The sequence below is a fragment of the Rhinichthys klamathensis genome, unplaced genomic scaffold (assembly GCF_029890125.1).
Source record: "Rhinichthys klamathensis goyatoka isolate OS25496 unplaced genomic scaffold, OSU_Roscu_1.1 h1tg000347l_1, whole genome shotgun sequence".
Lineage (NCBI taxonomy): Eukaryota > Metazoa > Chordata > Actinopteri > Cypriniformes > Leuciscidae > Rhinichthys > Rhinichthys klamathensis.
This window is the reverse complement of record NW_026606859.1, coordinates 1,013,548-1,034,110: the sequence shown is the minus strand read 5'-3', so window position 1 is coordinate 1,034,110 and position 20,563 is coordinate 1,013,548. Positions and strand designations below refer to the sequence as shown.

The window sequence follows — 20,563 nt, the reverse complement described above, 5'->3', positions numbered from 1 at the left end:
GATGTGCACAAGGGTTACGGCAGGCTGTGAAAACAGTGTACAGTATAAAGGAGAGACGCTAGGCCAAAGCAGCATCTTCACACTAACTGTTGATGGATCTGATTCAGATATACAGAATAAAACCAGTATAATTGTTGTTAACGCATACGAGTCTTGCATTGGACATGCAAAGTAAATGTAAATAAATTTGACCAAATTGCACTGGTCCTGTGGGTGAAGTCACATGACACCATATCGTCTCGTGTAGCGCCCGCACACAAGCATGGCAGTCCGAGAGACGAGCAGCGAGGCCCATGTGACCCTCGTTCTCCTTTACCTGCCCCTTCTCTGCCAGGCTCCGCTCCAGGTCATCGATCCGGGCCTGACAGCCAATCAGCTCCGCCTGCAGCTGCTCCCGTGTCTGACGGACAGAGCAACAGCCAATCAGAGAGCCAGCCTCGCCAGGTACACTCTACACGGGCTGCTTTTCAAGTTCAAATCTATTACAAAATTTGGTAAGGAATTTTCTGAGGCAGGAACGTCCGGCCATGCTTGCTTCAATGCTGGCATTTCAGTGAGGGAAGAGGAGGTTCTGAAAAGGTCTTGAAGTTCAATTAAACTGGATCTAAACATTGGAGTGATTGATGGAGATTTGAAGGGATAGTTCCCCAAAAAATGAAAATTAGCCCATGCTTTACTCTCCCTCAAGTCATCCTAGGTGTGTATGACACTCTTCTTTCAGACGAATACAGTCAGAGTTATATTAAACATGTCCACATCGGCTCGCTAATGTCCGGTCACTGGTCAATAAACTGGACGAACTCGCCTGTGCATTTCCTGCGATATGAGAATTATGGACTCTAATATCATGGATTTTACAGAAACCGGACAGCGCTATTGAGTTAGCTGAACGCTAGGCTCTCCGGGTGGACAGAACGGCAGAGACTCCGGTAAGACCAGAGGCGGAGGTTGTGCATTTATATAAATAAAGCTTGGTGTACGAACTCTGTTATCACTGGAAGACGCTGCTCACCTAACCTGGAATTTCTTATGGTTAAATGTAGACCCTTTTATATGCCCAGAGAATACCACCGGACGCTAATGCTAAGCTTGCAATGAAAGAACTACATGCAACCATTAGCAAACAGTTCACCCAGAGGCTGCTGTTATTGTTGCGGGTGACTCCAGTCACTCCAACTTAAAGACGGTCCTCCCCAGATTTGATCAGCATGTCTCCTGCTACACCAGAGATAGTCAAACTCTGGACCAGGTTTACACTAACATACCTGGAGCTTACAGAGATCCCCCTCCCCCATTCGGGAAAATCAGATCACATCTCCCAGTTCCTCCTTCCCACGTATTTATCACTTATTCAACGTGTGGAACCTACAGTGAAGACAGTCAAGCGTGGCCAGAGGGAGCAGACTCTGAACTGCAGGACCGCTTTCAACAGACTGACTGGAAAGGTTGTGTCTCCTACATAGACATCCACAGCTACGCTGCCTTCATACTGGATCATATAATCATTACAATAGACAGTGTCACTACACAGAAACAGATCACTCTCTACCCAAACCAGAAGCTCTGGATCAATAGAGAGGTTCGCTTCTTACTGAAGGCACGCAACCCTGGCTTTAGATGTGGTGATGCACAGGCCTCCAGTATAGCCAGAGCTCATCTGAGACGGGGCAGTAAGGCCAAGCACTGCCACAAGCTGAAGACTGAGGAACACGTCACCAACTCAAACTCCCACCGTATGTGGCAGGGCATTCTGGCCATTAGTGACTACAAACCTACGTACCCCTCTCCTCCATCCACCGATATCACCTTCCTTAATCGCTTTGAAAGGGATAACCAGGAACTGACAAACAAAATCAAGCTTTCTGCTGACCACCAGCCATTACACTGAAGTCGGCCAGCACTGAGCAGGATTACTGCAGATGGCAGTCCTGGAGGTGTTCTCTGGACATGCGCTGGAGAACCGGCGGGGGTTCTGACAGACTTATTCAACCCGTCTCCTGCACGAGCTACTGTGCCTGCCTGCTTCAAGACCACTTCTACTGTACCAATACCAAAAAACTCTTTTATGATGGATAGATGCACTTTATGATGGATAGATGCTCTTTTATGATGGACAGATGCACTTTTATGATGGACAGATGCACTTTATGATGGATAGATGCTCTTTTATGATGGACAGATGTACTATTATGATGGATAGATGCACTTATATGATGGACAGATGTACTATTATGATGGATAGATGCACTTTTATGATGGACAGATGCACTTTTATGATGGACAGATGTACTATTATGATGGATAGATGCACTTATATGATGGACAGATGCACTTTTATGATGGATAGATGCACTTTTATGATGGACAGATGCACTTTTATGATGGATAGATGCACTTTTATGATGGACAGATGCACTTTTATGATGGATAGATGCACTTTTATGATGGACAGATGCACTTTTATGATGGATAGATGCACTTATATGATGGACAGATGTACTATTATGATGGATAGATGCACTTTTATGATGGATAGATGCACTTTTATGATGGACAGATGCACTTTTATGATGGATAGATGCCCTTATATGATGGACAGATGTACTATTATGATGGATAGATGCACTTTTATGATGGATAGATGCACTTTTATGATGGACAGATGCACTTTTATGATGGACAGATGCACTTTTATGATGGACAGATGCACTTTTATGATGGACAGATGCACTTATATGATGGACAGATGTACTATTATGTTGGATAGATGCAGTTTTATGATGGATAGATGCACTTTTATGATGGACAGATGCACTTTTATGATGGATAGATGCACTTTTATGATGGACAGATGCACTTTTATGATGGACAGATGCACTTTTATGATGGACAGATGCACTTTTATGATGGATAGATGCACTTTTATGATGGATAGATGCACTTTTATGATGGACAGATGCACTTTTATGATGATAGATGCACTTTTATGATGGATCGATGTACTATTATGATGGACAGATGCACTTTTATGATGGACAGATGCACTTTTATGATGGATAGATGCACTTATATGATGGACAGATGCACTTTTATGATGGATAGATGCACTTATATGATGGACAGATGTACTATTATGATGGATAGATGCACTTTTATGATGGACAGATGCACTTTTATGATGGATAGATGCACTTTTATGATGGACAGATGCACTTTTATGATGGACAGATGCACTTTTATGATGGATAGATGCATTTTATGATGGATAGATGCACTTTTATGATGGACAGATGCACTTTTATGATGGACAGATGCACTTTTATGATGGACAGATGCACTTTTATGATGGATAGATGCACTTTTATGATGGACAGATGCACTTTTATGATGGATAGATGCACTTTTATGATGGACAGATGCACTTTTATGATGGATAGATGCACTTTTATGATGGATAGATGCACTTTTATGATGGATAGATGCACTTTTATGATGGACAGATGCACTTTTATGATGGATAGATGCACTTTTATGATAAACAGATGCACTTTTATGATGGACAGATGCACTTTTATGATGGATGGATGGATAGATGCACCTTTATGATGGATGGATAGATGCACTTTTATGGACTTCAAAACAGAAACGGCCATTATAAAGCTTGGAAGAGCCAGGACATTTTAATATAACTCAGATTGTGTTCGTCTGAAAGAAGAATGTCATATACACCTAGGATGACTTGAGGGAGAGTAAATCATGGGCTAATTAAAATTTTTGGATGAACTCTCCCTTTAAAATGAAATGTGTAAGAGAACCGGTGTGTGTACGGTTATCATGCGTGTGTGTGTGTGTCTGGGGTCGCGCTCACCCTGCAGTGCCTCTCGGGGTCCAGCGGGCCGGCCGTCTCCTGCAGAAGTGCGTACGCTCGCTGTAGCGCCTGGTACTCGCGGGTCAGCTGACGGAACCGTAGCTCCGCCTCCTCCCGGCAGAAGACCTGCCCGACAACACAAGCTGTCAATCACAGCTGTCAACACATCACATCATTTACCCATCCACTCTTATCAATCAGGATTAAACTAGTTTAGTAGTTCCTAGTAGTTTAGCAGCATCTCTAAAGTTGGTTTGGTGTTTCTGAAAGTCGGAGTGTGTGATCAGAGTGATTGGGTGTAAGAAGTGTCTCACACACACAAGTGTGTTCCCGAACACCAGCATTCGAACGCCAGAGAACACGACAGGGTTTACTGTGTTTCGTCTGACGCTCGACACACACTCGTTTATGATGGAGGGAAAACAGCCGATTGCAGTGTTTTATGCCATATTCCAATTCTGCACATGGTAAATTTACTTTAAACACAAAATGTCATTTTTATACAAGTCAAGTAAAATCGATTTGTACAAAGCAGCTTTTCAGAAAATCATGATATTCATCAAAGAATCCTGAAAAATAAAATATATGATAGTTTCCACAAAAATATGAAACTGTTTTCAACACTGCTAATAATCCTAAATGTTTCTTGAGCATCAGATCCTCATATTAGAGTGATTTCTGAAGGATCATGTGACACTGAAGACTGGAGTAATGATGCTGAACATTCAGCTTTGATCACAGGAATAAATTACACTTTACTGTATATTCACATAGAAAACTGATTAATATTTCACTGTTTCACTGTATTTGTGATCAGATAATCGCAGCTCTGCTGAGCAGAAGAGACTCAGACTCAGAGATGCTTGAGTGTGTTGTGCAGGTATAGTGAAGTAAAGCATGACATACGTCCTCGAGGTCCTCTTCGGGTGTAGCAGGCGTGTGGTCGGTGTTATATGATGTCAGAGACGACGTCTCAGAGTCGACAGATTCTTCATCAAATCCAAAATATGTCTCCACAACATGCCTCTGAAAGACAGGATCAGGTCTTAAACATCATAAACCACTCTCTAACTTTCACACAGTGTCCGCCTGTGAAGCGAACGAGACGTGGGATAGCGATCTCCTCTCGTCTGCGTCCCTCAGGATCGCTCCTGCTTCCAGACCTGGCATTACTGCGTTACTGCAAATCTTTCTTTCTACAGATTGAAGGAATCAAGGTTGTTCATACCCACAGACGCTGAAAACACGGCGCGACTCGTTTCTGAACACACAAGAACGTTTTTTCAAGGATTTCCCAGGTCTCTTACCATCGTGCTTGTAGGTCATCTCCTGACAGCCGGAGAAATACAGACACACCAGCGCACACAGACACAGGAACATGCAGAGATACAGCACCAGCAGAAAGTACTCGCTCATGCTGAACGCGTCTACAAACACCCCTCGAAACACACTCGGCCCGGCATCCTCTTCCTCGAGCAGAGCCACAGATGTGTGTGTGTGCTACGCCAGTGTCGGATGAGTTTATAGTCACGTCTGCTGACTCCTCCTCCTTAGCAACACTTCTGGAGAACCCACAACTAAACCTGGTCACCATCACAACATCAGGACCACACGCAAACTTCCCTCTTCTCCTCTATGCAGGACATCCTCCAATGTTCCCAGAGAGAGTCATTTTCAGGGGACCATTTTAAACCCAAATTATAGTTCGTACATCCAAACACACACAAACTCAGGGGGCAGTGACATCTGCGTATATAGACTTCTTAATGTGGTTTGGTTGAGTTGTTTTTGACTGTTGTGACCCTTTAGACAAGAAGAGAAATCTGGAGAATGCGTGAGAAAGAAAAGAGAAAGCGAAGGTCTCGAGAGGCCAATTACTGTGCGATGCTCATCAGAGGAGACCGTTGCTTAGAGACGGCCCATGCAGAGAAGAGAAGCAAGCGGAGCGAGACTTCCACATGTGGATGAGGAGCTCACCTTGGGCAACTTGATGTTTTTCCTCCGGTTCTTCTTGTTGATTATCAGCCTGTCCCGTTCCTGAAAGCACATCCAGACATCACGTAACACACACACACACACACACACCTCAGAGTCGTCGCTCAGAGCGAGATTCATTTCACATTGGATCAGAATGAGTGTCACATTTCAAAAGTTTGGGGTCGGTAAGATTTAGTGTGTTTGAAAGAAGTCTCTCTGGTCAGTGAAATGTGACCCAGTTCCGATGTTTTGCTCATATGCGACACAGATCGGATGTGTTCTATGACGGTGTAAACAGGAAAAAAACGCATGCATTCGGGTATTTTGAGATTCATATGTGGAAATAAATCAGATATAAATCAGACATGTGCCAATGCGACTGTCATGTAAACAGGCAGATCGGGTTTCCTGAGGCATTAGGCTAGTCTCCGCGGTTTAGCGACGAGAGAAACCCCGACGCGCATCTGCGAAGGGACGGATGGCCCGACGAAACCTGTCGTCGTAGGAGAGGAATGTGGACACACGGTGACACTATAGTTTATAGCGTGCATTTGATACGCCGTTTTTGCGTGCATATGATATGCACTTTATGGCTTGTAATACGCACGCACTCCACACCCCTAATCCTACCCAAGGGGTTTACAGTGCGCATCATGCACGCAAAAACTATTTTGGGAGTATAAATGGCACGAGAAATAAATTATTGGTTGCCTATAGATACGCACTTTCATGAGATCGTGTTGTATGTTCCCACCAGTCCTGAGACCTCGCACACAATAACTGAAGCATATGCGCAGGCTGCAATGATGGCCTTTTCGTCCGCCTCCGCCTCAAAATCATGGTGATGTTTGGCGAACTTCGCATATATCACAAAGCTGGCATCAAGCATATTTCGCGTTCTTCCATCTGTGCAAGAACCCCCTTTAAGCATGCGCGATGTTTCAGAGAGTAGGCCTATGTCAAGTGTAAACACATGAATCGGATATGGGTCACAATTGAAAGAACGTATAAACGAACGGTCAAAAAAATCGGAAAAATCCGAATTGGGCATCAAGACCTGCAGTGTAAACGAGGCCTTAGGGTACGTTTACACAACAACGATGTCCTAAACCTGGAAAAGTTTCCCGCGTTCACACGGATCTGCGACGGTAACCGCTGTATTCTGCTGCCAGGCCAGATGATGGCGCTGTCACACAAAGAAACACTATACGCACGTTGAGGCACTATGGGGCACGTTTAGTCATGTGATGTACGGACAGATATCTCTGTTTATACCGGCATGTGCGGTTCGCTTTCAGTGTTGCTACAGTGTTACTCTGGACAATCTTCAGATGTACATGCGGGCGAGTGTGTATTAGGCGAGACAGCGAGTGTGTATTAGGCCAGACAGTGAGTGTGTATTAGGCCAGACAGTGAGTGTGTATTAGGCCAGACAGTGAGTGTGTATTAGGCGAGACAGCGAGTGTGTATTAGGCCAGACAGCGAGTGTGTATTAGGCCAGACAGCGAGTGTGTATTAGGCCAGACAGCGAGTGTGTATTAGGCCAGACAGCGAGTGTGTATTAGGCCAGACAGCGAGTGTGTATTAGGCCAGACAGCGAGTGTGTATTAGGCCAGACAGCGAGTGTGTATTATGCCAGACAGCGAGTGTGTATTAGGCCAGACAGCGAGTGTGTATTAGGCCAGACAGCGAGTGTGTATTAGGCCAGACAGCGAGTCTGTATTAGGCCAGACAGTGAGTGTGTATTAGGCGAGACAGCGAGTGTGTATTAGGCCAGACAGCGAGTGTGTATTAGGCCAGACAGTGAGTGTGTATTAGGCCAGACAGTGAGTGTGTATTAGGCCAGACAGCGAGTGTGTATTAGGCCAGACAGCGAGTGTGTATTAGGCGAGACAGCGAGTGTGTATTAGGCCAGACAGCGAGTGTGTATTAGGCCAGACAGTGAGTGTGTATTAGGCCAGACAGTGAGTGTGTATTAGGCCAGACAGTGAGTGTGTATTAGGCCAGACAGCGAGTGTGTATTAGGCGAGACAGGGAGTGTGTATTAGGCCAGACAGCGAGTGTGTATTAGGCCAGACAGCGAGTGTGTATTAGGCCAGACAGTGAGTGTGTATTAGGCCAGACAGCGAGTGTGTATTAGGCCAGACAGCGAGTGTGTATTAGGCCAGACAGCGAGTGTGTATTAGGCCAGACAGCGAGTGTGTATTAGGCCAGACAGCGAGTGTGTATTAGGCCAGACAGCGAGTGTGTATTAGGCCAGACAGCGAGTGTGTATTAGGCCAGACAGTGAGTGTGTATTAGGCCAGACAGTGAGTGTGTATTAGGCCAGACAGCGAGTGTGTATTAGGCCAGACAGTGAGTGTGTATTAGGCCAGACAGTGAGTGTGTATTAGGCCAGACAGCGAGTGTGTATTAGGCCAGACAGTGAGTGTGTATTAGGCCAGACAGCGAGTGTGTATTAGGCCAGACAGCGAGTGTGTATTAGGCCAGACAGCGAGTGTGTATTAGGCCAGACAGCGAGTGTGTATTAGGCCAGACAGCGAGTGTGTATTAGGCCAGACAGCGAGTGTGTATTAGGCCAGAGAGGCGAGTGTGTATTAGGCCAGACAGCGAGTGTGTATTAGGCAGCGAGTGTGTATTAGGCCAGACAGTGAGTGTGTATTAGGCCAGACATCGAGTGTGTATTAGGCCAGACAGTGATTGTGTATTAGGCCAGACAGCGAGGGGGTATTAGGCCAGACATCGAGTGTGTATTAGGCCAGACAGTGATTGTGTATTAGGCCAGACATCGAGTGTGTATTAGGCCAGACAGCGAGTGTGTATTAGGCCAGACAGTGAGTGTGTATTAGGCCAGACAGTGAGTGTGTATTAGGCCAGACAGTGAGTGTGTATTAGGCCAGACAGTGAGTGTGTATTAGGCCAGACAGTGAGTGTGTATTAGGCCAGACATCGAGTGTGTATTAGGCCAGACAGCGAGTGTGTATTAGGCCAGACAGTGAGTGTGTATTAGGCCAGACAGCGAGTGTGTATTAGGCCAGACAGTGAGTGTGTATTAGGCCAGACAGTGAGTGTGTATTAGGCCAGACAGTGAGTGTGTATTAGGCCAGACAGTGAGTGTGTATTAGGCCAGACAGTGAGTGTGTATTAGGCCAGACAGTGAGTGTGTATTAGGCCAGACAGTGAGTGTGTATTAGGCCAGACAGTGAGTGTGTATTAGGCCAGACAGCGAGTGTGTATTAGGTCAGACAGCGAGTGTGTATTAGGCCAGACAGCGAGTGTGTATTAGGCCAGACAGTGAGTGGGGATTGGCCTGAAGATCATGCCAGTGAGAACTTTATTACGTCTGCACTCTCAGGATTCCCAGCGAGCTTTTATTACGCTTTACACACGTGCCGTAAGGTGATTTAAGCGTCTTCCGATGTTTCAGTGTGGACGAGAAACATATGGAAAACGTTTGGAAACGCTAGTGTGGAATGAAACTTATTAGTATAAATGTAGTTTTATGCTCACCAAGACTGCATTTATTTAAAAGTCGTACTGTCACGTTCTGACCCCAAACTCTTGAAGACAGCGCTCTGTTGCTGGGAATACTGTAACATCAGCATGTGTGTAAACAGAAGTCATGAGGGAGGGGAAGAGAAAATGAGGCTGTAATTCATTTCTAATTAGGCTTTGTCTTAATGAAGAAAACAAACTAATTAACAGACACAGCGCTGATTACCAAACACAAGTAATTACAGGGCAAGGCCAATTAGAGAATGAGCACAAACACAGACACGCATTATAAAGCTGAAAACCAGCAAGCACACAGAATCTGCGGGTGGAAATATCTTAAGGCTGGAACACAATACACGACTCTTGAAAATCTGGACAGATTTAAAACACAAAGCATCATACACTCGCAGAGTTTGTAACTAGCTCCAGAGGGAAACCTGGGCATCAAACACTAAACCACTGAGGATCACAGCACACACTACCAGACTTTCAGACAGAACAAACTCTCGCAGAAACACATGCTTTGTTGCTCAAAGTCGTGTGGCGAATGAAAACAAGATGTGTTCTAAAATCAGCTCAAAATATCCCACATGTCTGATGTCCTCGACTGGATTGAAGCTTGAAAAAATGCAATCTGTGACCATCATACACTACTCAAATCTGCAGTAACTAGCGTCAACTTGTCCTGACTGTACACCGGCCAAATGTCGTGCAGTGTATTCCAGCCTTTATTGAGTGCTGTGCTTATTATTGAAATGGTCATTTGCTTAATCATTTCTACAATAGGGCATGTCTTTGTTAACCAATAGCATCAAAGCCTCACTTTCCATTAGCAAATTAAATCATGATGGATAAAAGCTAAATTACTCCCCAGGTTCACTGAATGCACACACAAATGCATTGATATGGAAGGTAAATATGTTGTGGATCAGGTTCATGTTCACTACTCAAGCATGCCTGACACGGGGTCACTCGCACAAGCCTTCCTCTCGGTGCAGATCTCAACATGCGTGCGCTGAAACGAACCTGCGTGAGCTCGTCTATAACGCCGCGCTGCTCGCTGATCTGCAGGCGCAGATACTCCAGCTCCTGTTGCTCGTGGGTTTGACTGAGGTCCGTCAGAGAGGTGTGTCTCTTCAGGACGCCCGGCTGCGAGTTCTGATGGGATCTCTCCTTCTGAGGGAACACAGGGAGAGGGATTTAGTTCTAGAACAGTACGGGCTAAACGGAAATGATTCTAAATGTTTTCCCGTTATTTCGGTGCTGCCTTTCTCAACTCACCTGCTCTGCGTTCTCTCTGCTGAGCGTCTTCAGCTTGTCCTCCATGCGCTGTAGAGTCTGCTGCAGCTCTTCATTCTTCTTATTCAAGCGCTTATTCTTCTCCATGAGCGGCTTCATCTCTCCGTCGGTTTCCCGCACTCGTTTCAGCTGTACGGCAGAGAGAGAGACGGATCTACAGACAGGCCTGACAGAACACAAGACTTATTGTGAAAGATTTCTCTAACAGATATTGAAAACAATAAAAAAAAATCTTTTGAGAACAAATACAAATTGTAAATAAAATTAAGATTATTGGAGTATGTTTTACAAGAAAATACTATTTCAGTCATTTTCCTTCAAAATGTCACGTTTAATTCAATGTGTTACTTGTCATTACATAATTGTAATTATTTGTGAAATTTACTAGCAATTTCTGAGGGAAAATTGTTCCAAAGTAAATCCTACGCCATTTCTTTTTCAGTGTAGTGAGTGACAGGTCAGCAGGGGAAAAAGTGTAAAATAATTTCTTTTTATCAGCAGATCAGCAGATTGAAAATGCTTCCCATATCTTTTCTTGTTGAACTCCAAGGGCAAGATTTACTAACAACTTGCTCCAGCGTAAACCCTCTCTTGTGGTTAAAAACTACTGTCAGGATTTACTAAAGACACACAGTGAAAAATCAGTGCTGAAAAGGCGTGGACAGGGTTATTTCTGCAGCTGACCTTATTGCATATGGATTTGTAGGAGTTTCCCTTTCAGACGCTAAATTTATGCGAGGAGGATTAATCATGTATTGTTTGTTTGATGCTAATTCTATAATAAAAAGAAAGACTGATTAAACTAAATAACAGTCTGCGCATGGAAAGATAACATGGCTGTAAAAGTTTATGTTCAGTTACTTTGCTTCCCCTGTCACGCAACAGATCGAGACAAAACAGGTAAGTAGCCAATAGATATATTTTATTTGCAGGTATCGAAGAAGCAGCAGGAGAGATGAATGCGTGAGTACAGGACCATGGAAGCAGCTTGCAGGAGGTTTAGACGAACAGGTAGGGACTCTGTGAACGTTGGTTGGTAATGACGAGACCAGACAACTGAAGTCCGGATGGAGACAGCTATTTAAAAGCAGTGCTGGTGATTAGATGCAGGTGCAGAGAATCCGTATTCCGGTGATTGTGAACGACAGGGTGGAGCTGAGTGATACGGTGTGTGTTGAGTGGCTGGTGATGTGGCAGATCCTGACTGGGACGACCTCGACCTCTGGGAGCAGGGCGGTTGGGATGTTCCTTGTGGAATTGAGTTAGCAGAGATGGGTCCAGGATATTGTCACGGGCGACCCAGGAGCTTTCCTCTGGACTGTATCCCTCCCAGTCGACGAGGTACTCTAGTCGGGTGCCCCGGCTTCGGTTGTGAAGGATGGCATGAACTCTGTAAATGCGGAGGAGGAACAGCCACATTACTAGTTCCTGGAGCAGAAGACAACACAGGTTCAGAGGTGGTATCTGGGAGTGGCAGAACTTTGTGCATCAGCTTGGTTCTTGTGTCTTCGCACTGCCTGTTGAAGATGTACTTGTGCCGAGTCCCATAGCCTCTCGCTTTTTTTCGAACCAAGGGTTGACAGCTGGAACCTCTGATGGTTCGCCAGACCAGGAGAACAGTGGTGGCTGGTAATCGAGCATCCATTGGAAAGGTGTTAATCTAAAGGTATTTGGGCATACTTGGCCCAGGGGAGTAAATGACTACAGCTGTCCTGGTGTTGGTGGCAGTAGGACCGCAGGTATCTCCCGATCTCTAGGATCTTAAGCTCAGTCTGGCCATTTGTTTGTGGGTGGTATCCTAACGAAAGGCTCATGGAGACCCCCAATAACCTGAAGAAGGCTTGCCAGACTTGGGAAATTAATTGGGGGCTTCTATCTGATACCATGTCCTCCGGGAGTTGGAAAAGCAGTTCAGCGGCCTCCAGTGCTGTGGGCAGGCCCTTCAGGGGTATCAGTTTGCAAGCTTTAGAGAACCAGTCAACTACTACGAATAAACAGTTAGAGTTAGAAGTAGAAGTTAGATAGGGGTAAATCCGTCATAAACTCGATTTCCACATGGGACCAGGGTCTCTGAGGTATAAGCAGTGGGACCAGCTTTCCCTCCGAGAGACTTCGTGGTGTGTTGGTTATGGCACAGACTGAGAAGCCCATCACGTATCGGGAGATATCTTGGGTCATGGTGGGTCACCAGTAATGATTCTGGAGAAGCGAGAGGGTTTTCTGGTTGCATGGGTGTCCAGAGCCCGGAGAGGTGTGTGCTGAGTCCATGAGAAATGGATGAAGGGAAGAAGGAACATATATTCGTTCCTCAGGACCTCCCGGCAGAGCGGTTTCAGAATGAGTGGCTTCGTCAAGGGCCCATATGATGGGACGTACGATCAAGGCTGGAGGGAGGATGGATTCTGGAGGAGATGGATCAGGTTCAGGATAGTGTAACCGGGAAAGAGCATCAGCTCTACAGTTGACCTGGAGGATAAGTGACAATGCAATTTAATCTGGTGAAGAAAAGGACTCACCGGGCTTGTCGAGGGTTAAGTCTCTTGTCATCGCAAAGGTATTCAAGGTTTCGATGATCCATGATAACTTCAAACTAATGATTGGCTCCCTCCAGCAAGTGTCTCCACTCTACGAGAGCTAACTTGATCGCCAAAAGATCTCGGTTATCAATATCATAGTTACGCTTTGCCAGGGACAGCTTTTTGGAAAGGAAGGCACATGGATGGAGTCGTGGAGGGTCACCCTGCTGCTGGGAGAGTACAACTCCTACCCCAGGAGTGGAAGCCTCTACTTCAACGATGAATGGAAGATCATGGTCGGGATGGAACATGATAGGAGCTGTGAGGAAGGCTTCTTTGAGGAGATTGAAGGCTTGCGTGGCTGGCGGGTTCCAGGACAGAGACTTGGGCCAATCTTTGAGTAGAGATGCGAGTAGAAAGGTGATGAGGCTGTAATTGTTGATGAAACGCCAGTAAAAGTTAGCAAATCCAAGGAGGTATTGTAACTGTTTAAATGAAGACGTTAAAGGCCAGTCAAGGATGGTCTCCACCTCCTTCTGGTCCATCTGGATACCATTATGGTCAATGACATACCCCAGTAAGTGGATGGAAGATTTGTGGATCTCGCACTTTTCAAGCTTGAGATTAAGGTGGTGCTCTCTCAGCTTTTGTAGGACCTGCGTGACGTGTTGGCGATGTAGACGAGTAGATGAGAATATCGTTGATGTAGACGACGACGAACTGGTGTAGGAACTCCTCATTCATGTATCCCTCAAAAACTGAGGGTGAATTGGACAGTCCATACGGCATCACCAGATATTTGTAGTGGACTGAGAGTGTTACAAAGGCAATCATCCATTCATCATCCTCACATATTCGAATGAGGTTGAATGCACTCCGCAGGTCCAATTTGGAAAAGATGTGAGCCCCACGTAGCTGTTCTAAGGCGGCAGGTACCAGAGGAAGGGGATAGCGATACTTCACTGTTTGGTCGTTGGGGATACGGTAGTCGATGCACGGCCGCAAGCCTCCGTCCTTCTTGCTGACAAAGAAAAAGCTGGAAGCACCTTTTTCCTCCTAACCCAAGAAATGCAGAAGGTTTTGTGTGATGGACAGGTTTAGGGGTCGGGTTAGTGTGTGTGTGTGTGTGTGTGTGTGTGTGTGTGATGGGTCGGTTAGTGTAAGGGCAGAGAATATACAGTTTGTACAGTATAAAAACCATTACTTCTATGGAGAATCCTCACAAAGATATATTTAGGAATAGAATTTAGAATTTAAAAAAATAGAATTTTTAAAAATATAGAATTGAAAGACATAGAATTTAAAAAAAGTTATTGCAACTTTTTATCTCACAATTGCCTTTTTTTTGCTCACAATTGATTCTGTAAAAGTTATTAATTCTGAAAAAAAATCTGAATTGTGGGATAAAAGGTCGAAATTACCTTTTAGATTTTTTATTCCGTGTTGGAAACAAGCTTCAGGAATTAGATCCTATTAGATAAACTGTTAAACATTGGCACGAGGTTTTAGCTCAAGCTTGTTGTGTGTGTCTGAGAGTGTGTGTGTGTGTGTGTGTGTGTGTGTGTGTACCAGTTCGTTCCTCTCATCGGACAGCAGTGTGTTCCTGTCCTCTAGTTTCCTGATGACGGCCTGCAGCTCAGCGATCTTCAGCTGGAACCGGCGCACGTCTCTCTCTTCCACTTCCTATGAACGGAGAAACATGCTTTATTGTGTGATGGTGTGTAGGAAAAGGTCTCTGACACGTTACTCGTGTTCCTGATCCCAGAACACACCTGGTTAACGGCGGAGTCCGTGTGTTCCCCGAGGGAGGGCACCAGCTCTCTCTTCGGACTGCCATGATGCCGCTCCGCCTCCACTCTCTGCAGCAGCAGCCGCTGCGTCTGCCCCGCCTGCACACCCAGCTCCCTCTCCAGCGACTGCACCACGCGGTCCCTGCTCTTCAGCTCCTCCACCTCACACACACACACACACTTCACTACATGCTTTCTGGGCCATTTCACTAACTCCCCTTCCTGCGAGTCTAGCTGCTGGAACAATAGCTAAACTACTGGGCTGGTGTTAGAATCTGCTTCAGGTGGAGTCCAACAGAGCATTGAGCTCATTACTACTAATGCACTGATGTAGAAACGTTGGCCATACACTATTGTTCAAAAGTTTGGTGTCTGTAAGATTTAAATAAATAAATAAATTACTACTTCTATTCAGCAAGGACACATTAAATTGTGACAGTAAAGACTGTCACTTTTGATTTCAAATAAATGCTGTTCTTTTCAACTTTCTGTTCATCAAAGAATCCTGGAAAATAAAATGTATCACAGTTTCCACAAAAATATGAACTGTTATAAACACTGATAATAATCATAAATGCTTCTTGATCATCAGATCCTCATATTAGAGTGATTTCTGAAGGATCATGTGACACTGAAGACTGGAGTAATGATGCTGAAAACTCAGCTTTGATCACAGGAATAAATTACACTTTACTGTATATTCACATAGAAAACAGATATTTAAACTAGGATAATATTTCACAGTTTTACTGTATTTTTTGATCAAATACAGCCTTTCTGAGTAGAAGAGTCTTTCAGATTTGTTTTGATTTTTTTTAATCACAGTATCTGTTAAATTAATACTGTATATTCAAAGATAAGCTTTTGGTTTGGCCAATACATTGTGCATACCAATAACACATTTATAATACAACTTCATTAACGGCAACCGGATCTACATCTCTCTTTATTATCCTCTGATGTTTGTCCAAGGCCTTTTTTATAAGGTTGCTAACATCAATATGTTGCAAAAAACTAAAACCGTGTCTATTTGCTGTGTGTTACTGTTCATGAGAAGCACATCATGACAGCAATAAAACATGAGATATGAGGAAAGCCCACACAGGGCTTGGAGTTCAGCTTAGCTGATGTTTAAAAGGTGACGCCATTTATGGTGTTTATGAATATGTTCTTCTATTCAAGCTTAGGGTTAGATAAGTTGTAACGTGTGGTTAGAGGCTGGGCGAGACCGTCTGTTTGTCTGGTCAAATGGCAGAAGGGAAACCTGTCTGGAAACAGCCATATTCACTCTTCTCTCCTGAAGCTTTAACCCTCCCACCGCATTCAGGCTTTTGACCCGGAAACGGCACATTCAATCTAATAAAAATCCATTGTTTTTAGTGTGGGAATCTAAAACTTTGCATATGGATTACAATTATCAAAACACACATCATTTATTTTGTTTCATTTATTATTATAATATCATCATTTATAACCATTTAAACTAAATTGTCACACCTTTCACTTTCAGCTCAGTTGTAAGTGTGGCATTACACATGAAATTATGCTAATTTATGTATTCATTTATTTTTTACATGAGTTAGATTTGTATCAAATATACGTTGTAAACTACTATATTTGGCCTCTTTCCTGAATCTCTCACACACTTTCAGGACTGGATTTTGTTGGTAAATTTGAATAAGACACTATAAACAGAAAGAAAATGTAATAGACATAACACATAAACTACATCTAATTACCAACAGGCCAAGCTTGTGTAGAGCTAGAGGTCAAAGAGCAGTGGTGTAAGTGTGAAGGGAAGCGGTTAAAGAGAGGTCTGCTGCCCCCTGCTGGAGGAGCACTGCACACTGACTCTGCTGATCTACCTTTACATGCAGAACAGTAAAACACTGACATTTTTGCACTCATTGATGAGAAGTTACTGCTCTGATTGGTCAGATGACCCAGTCTGTTGTGATTGGTCTACTCTGCTCTGATTGGTCAGATGGCTCAGTCTGTTGTGATTGGTCTACTCTGCTCTGATTGGTCAGATGACCCAGTCTGTTGTGATTGGTCTACTCTGCTCTGATTGGTCAGATGGCCCAGTCTGTTGTGATTGGTCTACTCTGCTCTGATTGGTCAGATGGCTCAGTCTGTTGTGATTGGTCTACTCTGCTCTGATTGGTCAGATGACCCAGTCTGTTGTGATTGGTCTACTCTTCTGTGATTGGTCTACTCTTCTCTGATTGGTCAGATGACCCAGTCTGTTGTGATTGGTCTACTCTTCTCTGATTGGTCAGATGGCTCAGTCTGTTGTGATTGGTCTACTCTGCTCTGATTGGTCAGATGGTCCAGTCTGTTGTGATTGGTCTACTCTGCTCTGATTGGTCAGATGGCCCAGTCTGTTGTGATTGGTCTACTCTGCTCTGATTGGTCAGACAGCTCAGTCTGTTGTGATTGGTCTACTCTGCTCTGATTGGTCAGATGGCTCAGTCTGTTGTGATTGGTCTACTCTGCTCTGATTGGTCAGATGGCCCAGTCTGTTGTGATTGGTCTACTCTGCTCTGATTGGTCAGATGGCTCAGTCTGTTGTGATTGGTCTACTCTGCTCTGATTGGTCAGATGGCTCAGTCTGTTGTGATTGGTCTACTCTTCTCTGATTGGTCAGATGGCCCAGTCTGTTGTGATTGGTCTACTCTTCTCTGATTGGTCAGATGACCCAGTCTGTTGTGATTGGTCTACTCTTCTCTGATTGGTCAGATGGCTCAGTCTGTTGTGATTGGTCTACTCTGCTCTGATTGGTCAGATGGTCCAGTCTGTTGTGATTGGTCTACTCTGCTCTGATTGGTCAGATGGCCCAGTCTGTTGTGATTGGTCTACTCTGCTCTGATTGGTCACACAGCTCAGTCTGTTGTGATTGGTCTACTCTGCTCTGATTGGTCAGACGGCTCAGTCTGTTGTGATTGGTCTACTCTGCTCTGATTGGTCAGATGGCCCAGTCTGTTGTGATTGGTCTACTCTGCTCTGATTGGTCAGATGGCCCAGTCTGTTGTGATTGGTCTACTCTGCTCTGATTGGTCAGATGGCTCAGTCTGTTGTGATTGGTCTACTCTTCTCTGATTGGTCAGATGGCCCAGTCTGTTGTGATTGGTCTACTCTTCTCTGATTGGTCAGATGGCCCAGTCTGTTGTGATTGGTCTACTCTGCTCTGATTGGTCAGATGGCTCAGTCTGTTGTGATTGGTCTACTCTGCTCTGATTGGTCAGATGGCCCAGTCTGTTGTGATTGGTCTACTCTGCTCTGATTGGTCAGATGGCCCAGTCTGTTGTGATTGGTCTACTCTGCTCTGATTGGTCAGATGGCCCAGTCTGTTGTGATTGGTCTACTCTGCTCTGATTGGTCAGATGGCCCAGTCTGTTGTGATTGGTCTACTCTGCTCTGATTGGTCAGATGGCCCAGTCTGTTGTGATTGGTCTACTCTGCTCTGATTGGTCAGATGGCTCAGTCTGTTGTGATTGGTCTACTCTTCTCTGATTGGTCAGATGACCCAGTCTGTTGTGATTGGTCTACTCTGCTCTGATTGGTCAGATGGCCCAGTCTGTTGTGATTGGTCTACTCTGCTCTGATTGGTCAGATGGCCCAGTCTGTTGTGATTGGTCTACTCTTCTCTGATTGGTCAGATGGCCCAGTCTGTTGTGATTGGTCTACTCTGCTCTGATTGGTCAGATGGCCCAGTCTGTTGTGATTGGTCTACTCTTCTCTGATTGGTCAGATGGCCCAGTCTGTTGTGATTGGTCTACTCTGCTCTGATTGGTCAGATGGCCCAGTCTGTTGTGATTGGTCTACTCTGCTCTGATTGGTCAGATGGCCCAGTCTGTTGTGATTGGTCTACTCTTCTCTGATTGGTCAGATGGCCCAGTCTGTTGTGATTGGTCTACTCTGCTCTGATTGGTCAGATGGCCCAGTCTGTTGTGATTGGTCTACTCTGCTCTGATTGGTCAGATGGCCCAGTCTGTTGTGATTGGTCTACTCTGCACTGATTGGTCAGATGGCCCAGTCTGTTGTGATTGGTCTACTCTGCTCTGATTGGTCAGATGGCTCAGTCTGTTGTGATTGGTCTACTCTGCTCTGATTGGTCAGATGACCCAGTCTGTTGTGATTGGTCTACTCTGCTCTGATTGGTCAGATGGCTCAGTCTGTTGTGATTGGTCTACTCTGCTCTGATTGGTCAGATGACCCAGTCTGTTGTGATTGGTCTACTCTTCTCTGATTGGTCAGATGACCCAGTCTGTTGTGATTGGTCTACTCTTCTCTGATTGGTCAGATGGCCCAGTCTGTTGTGATTGGTCTACTCTGCTCTGATTGGTCAGATGGCTCAGTCTGTTGTGATTGGTCTACTCTGCTCTGATTGGTCAGATGACCCAGTCTGTTGTGATTGGTCTACTCTGCTCTGATTGGTCAGATGGCTCAGTCTGTTGTGATTGGTCTACTCTTCTCTGATTGGTCAGATGGCCCAGTCTGTTGTGATTGGTCTACTCTGCTCTGATTGGTCAGATGGCTCAGTCTGTTGTGATTGGTCTACTCTGCTCTGATTGGTCAGATGACCCAGTCTGTTGTGATTGGTCTACTCTGCTCTGATTGGTCAGATGACCCAGTCTGTTGTGATTGGTCTACTCTGCTCTGATTGGTCAGATGGCCCAGTCTGTTGTGATTGGTCTACTCTGCTCTGATTGGTCAGATGGCCCAGTCTGTTGTGATTGGTCTACTCTGCTCTGATTGGTCACATTCACAAACAGCAATATTACACACTGCATTAAAGGCAATATCTGAGAAAGCATAATAGAGGCACTTAAAGTTATGTCTGTGTAAAGTTATTTATAATTTCACGTTCGACATTCCTGTCTGCCGTTTTCTAATAGAGTATGAGCGTTAACAGACTTCCTTCATGCATCTTACCAGTCTCCGTATCTCCCTCTCGCTCTCGCGTTTGATCCTCTGGATCTCCTCGTGATGGGCCTGATGGGCGACTCTGAGATCGGCTGCTCGGGCCCGGTCCGCCTGCAGGGCGTTAGCGAGCGCCTCCTCCGCCTGCCTGCGCGAGGTCTTAGCCTCCTGCAGCTCCTGCGCGAGTCTGAGCTTCTCCGCCTCGTAGCTCCTGCGCACCTCCTCGCGCGCCTCCTCCTTCAGGGCGCTGCGCAGCTCGCTGCTGGCCCCGTCCCGTAACACGCACACCAGCGCCTGCAGCCGGGCCAGCTCGGTGTCTCGGAGCCGGGCCCCCCGGGCCAGCTCCGCCTCGTGCTGTCGGGACAGGCTCTCGCGCGCCGACGCCACCTCGCGCTGCTTCTCCTCGTGGAGCTTCACACGCAGGTCGGTGAGCGCGACCGAGTGCTTGTGCTGCTCCGTCTCCCGCTGGGCCCGTAACTCCTGCAGGCGTTCCCGTAACTTGCACACCTACACACCAACCACAGCTCCACATCAGCATTTCACATCACGGTTCTCTGAAGTGAATCTCCATCACTTCTTCAAGTCTCTGATTTTTAAAAGCATTTTATCGAGTTTTATGGGGCCGATTTCCATTTGTATGTCAGATACCAAGCTTTGACTTAAACAATTATAGGTTTAAACATGCAAATGTCTCT

At 45.4% G+C, this 20,563-nt stretch overlaps 1 protein-coding gene across 1 annotated transcript in view; it reads right to left on the bottom strand.

Moving 5' to 3' along the window:
• jakmip1 (janus kinase and microtubule interacting protein 1) overlaps nucleotides 1-20,563 on the bottom strand; it is a 93,989-nt gene that overhangs the window by 23,543 nt on the left and 49,883 nt on the right. The window contains exons 3-11 of the mRNA XM_056272716.1: nucleotides 19,881-20,375; nucleotides 14,928-15,107; nucleotides 14,725-14,838; nucleotides 10,622-10,768; nucleotides 10,367-10,516; nucleotides 5,846-5,905; nucleotides 4,775-4,894; nucleotides 3,869-3,994; nucleotides 317-400 (exon numbers count right to left, since the gene is read on the bottom strand). Coding sequence (XP_056128691.1) covers nucleotides 317-400; nucleotides 3,869-3,994; nucleotides 4,775-4,894; nucleotides 5,846-5,905; nucleotides 10,367-10,516; nucleotides 10,622-10,768; nucleotides 14,725-14,838; nucleotides 14,928-15,107; nucleotides 19,881-20,375 — 1,476 coding nt within the window. The remainder of the gene's footprint in view (nucleotides 1-316; nucleotides 401-3,868; nucleotides 3,995-4,774; nucleotides 4,895-5,845; nucleotides 5,906-10,366; nucleotides 10,517-10,621; nucleotides 10,769-14,724; nucleotides 14,839-14,927; nucleotides 15,108-19,880; nucleotides 20,376-20,563) is intronic.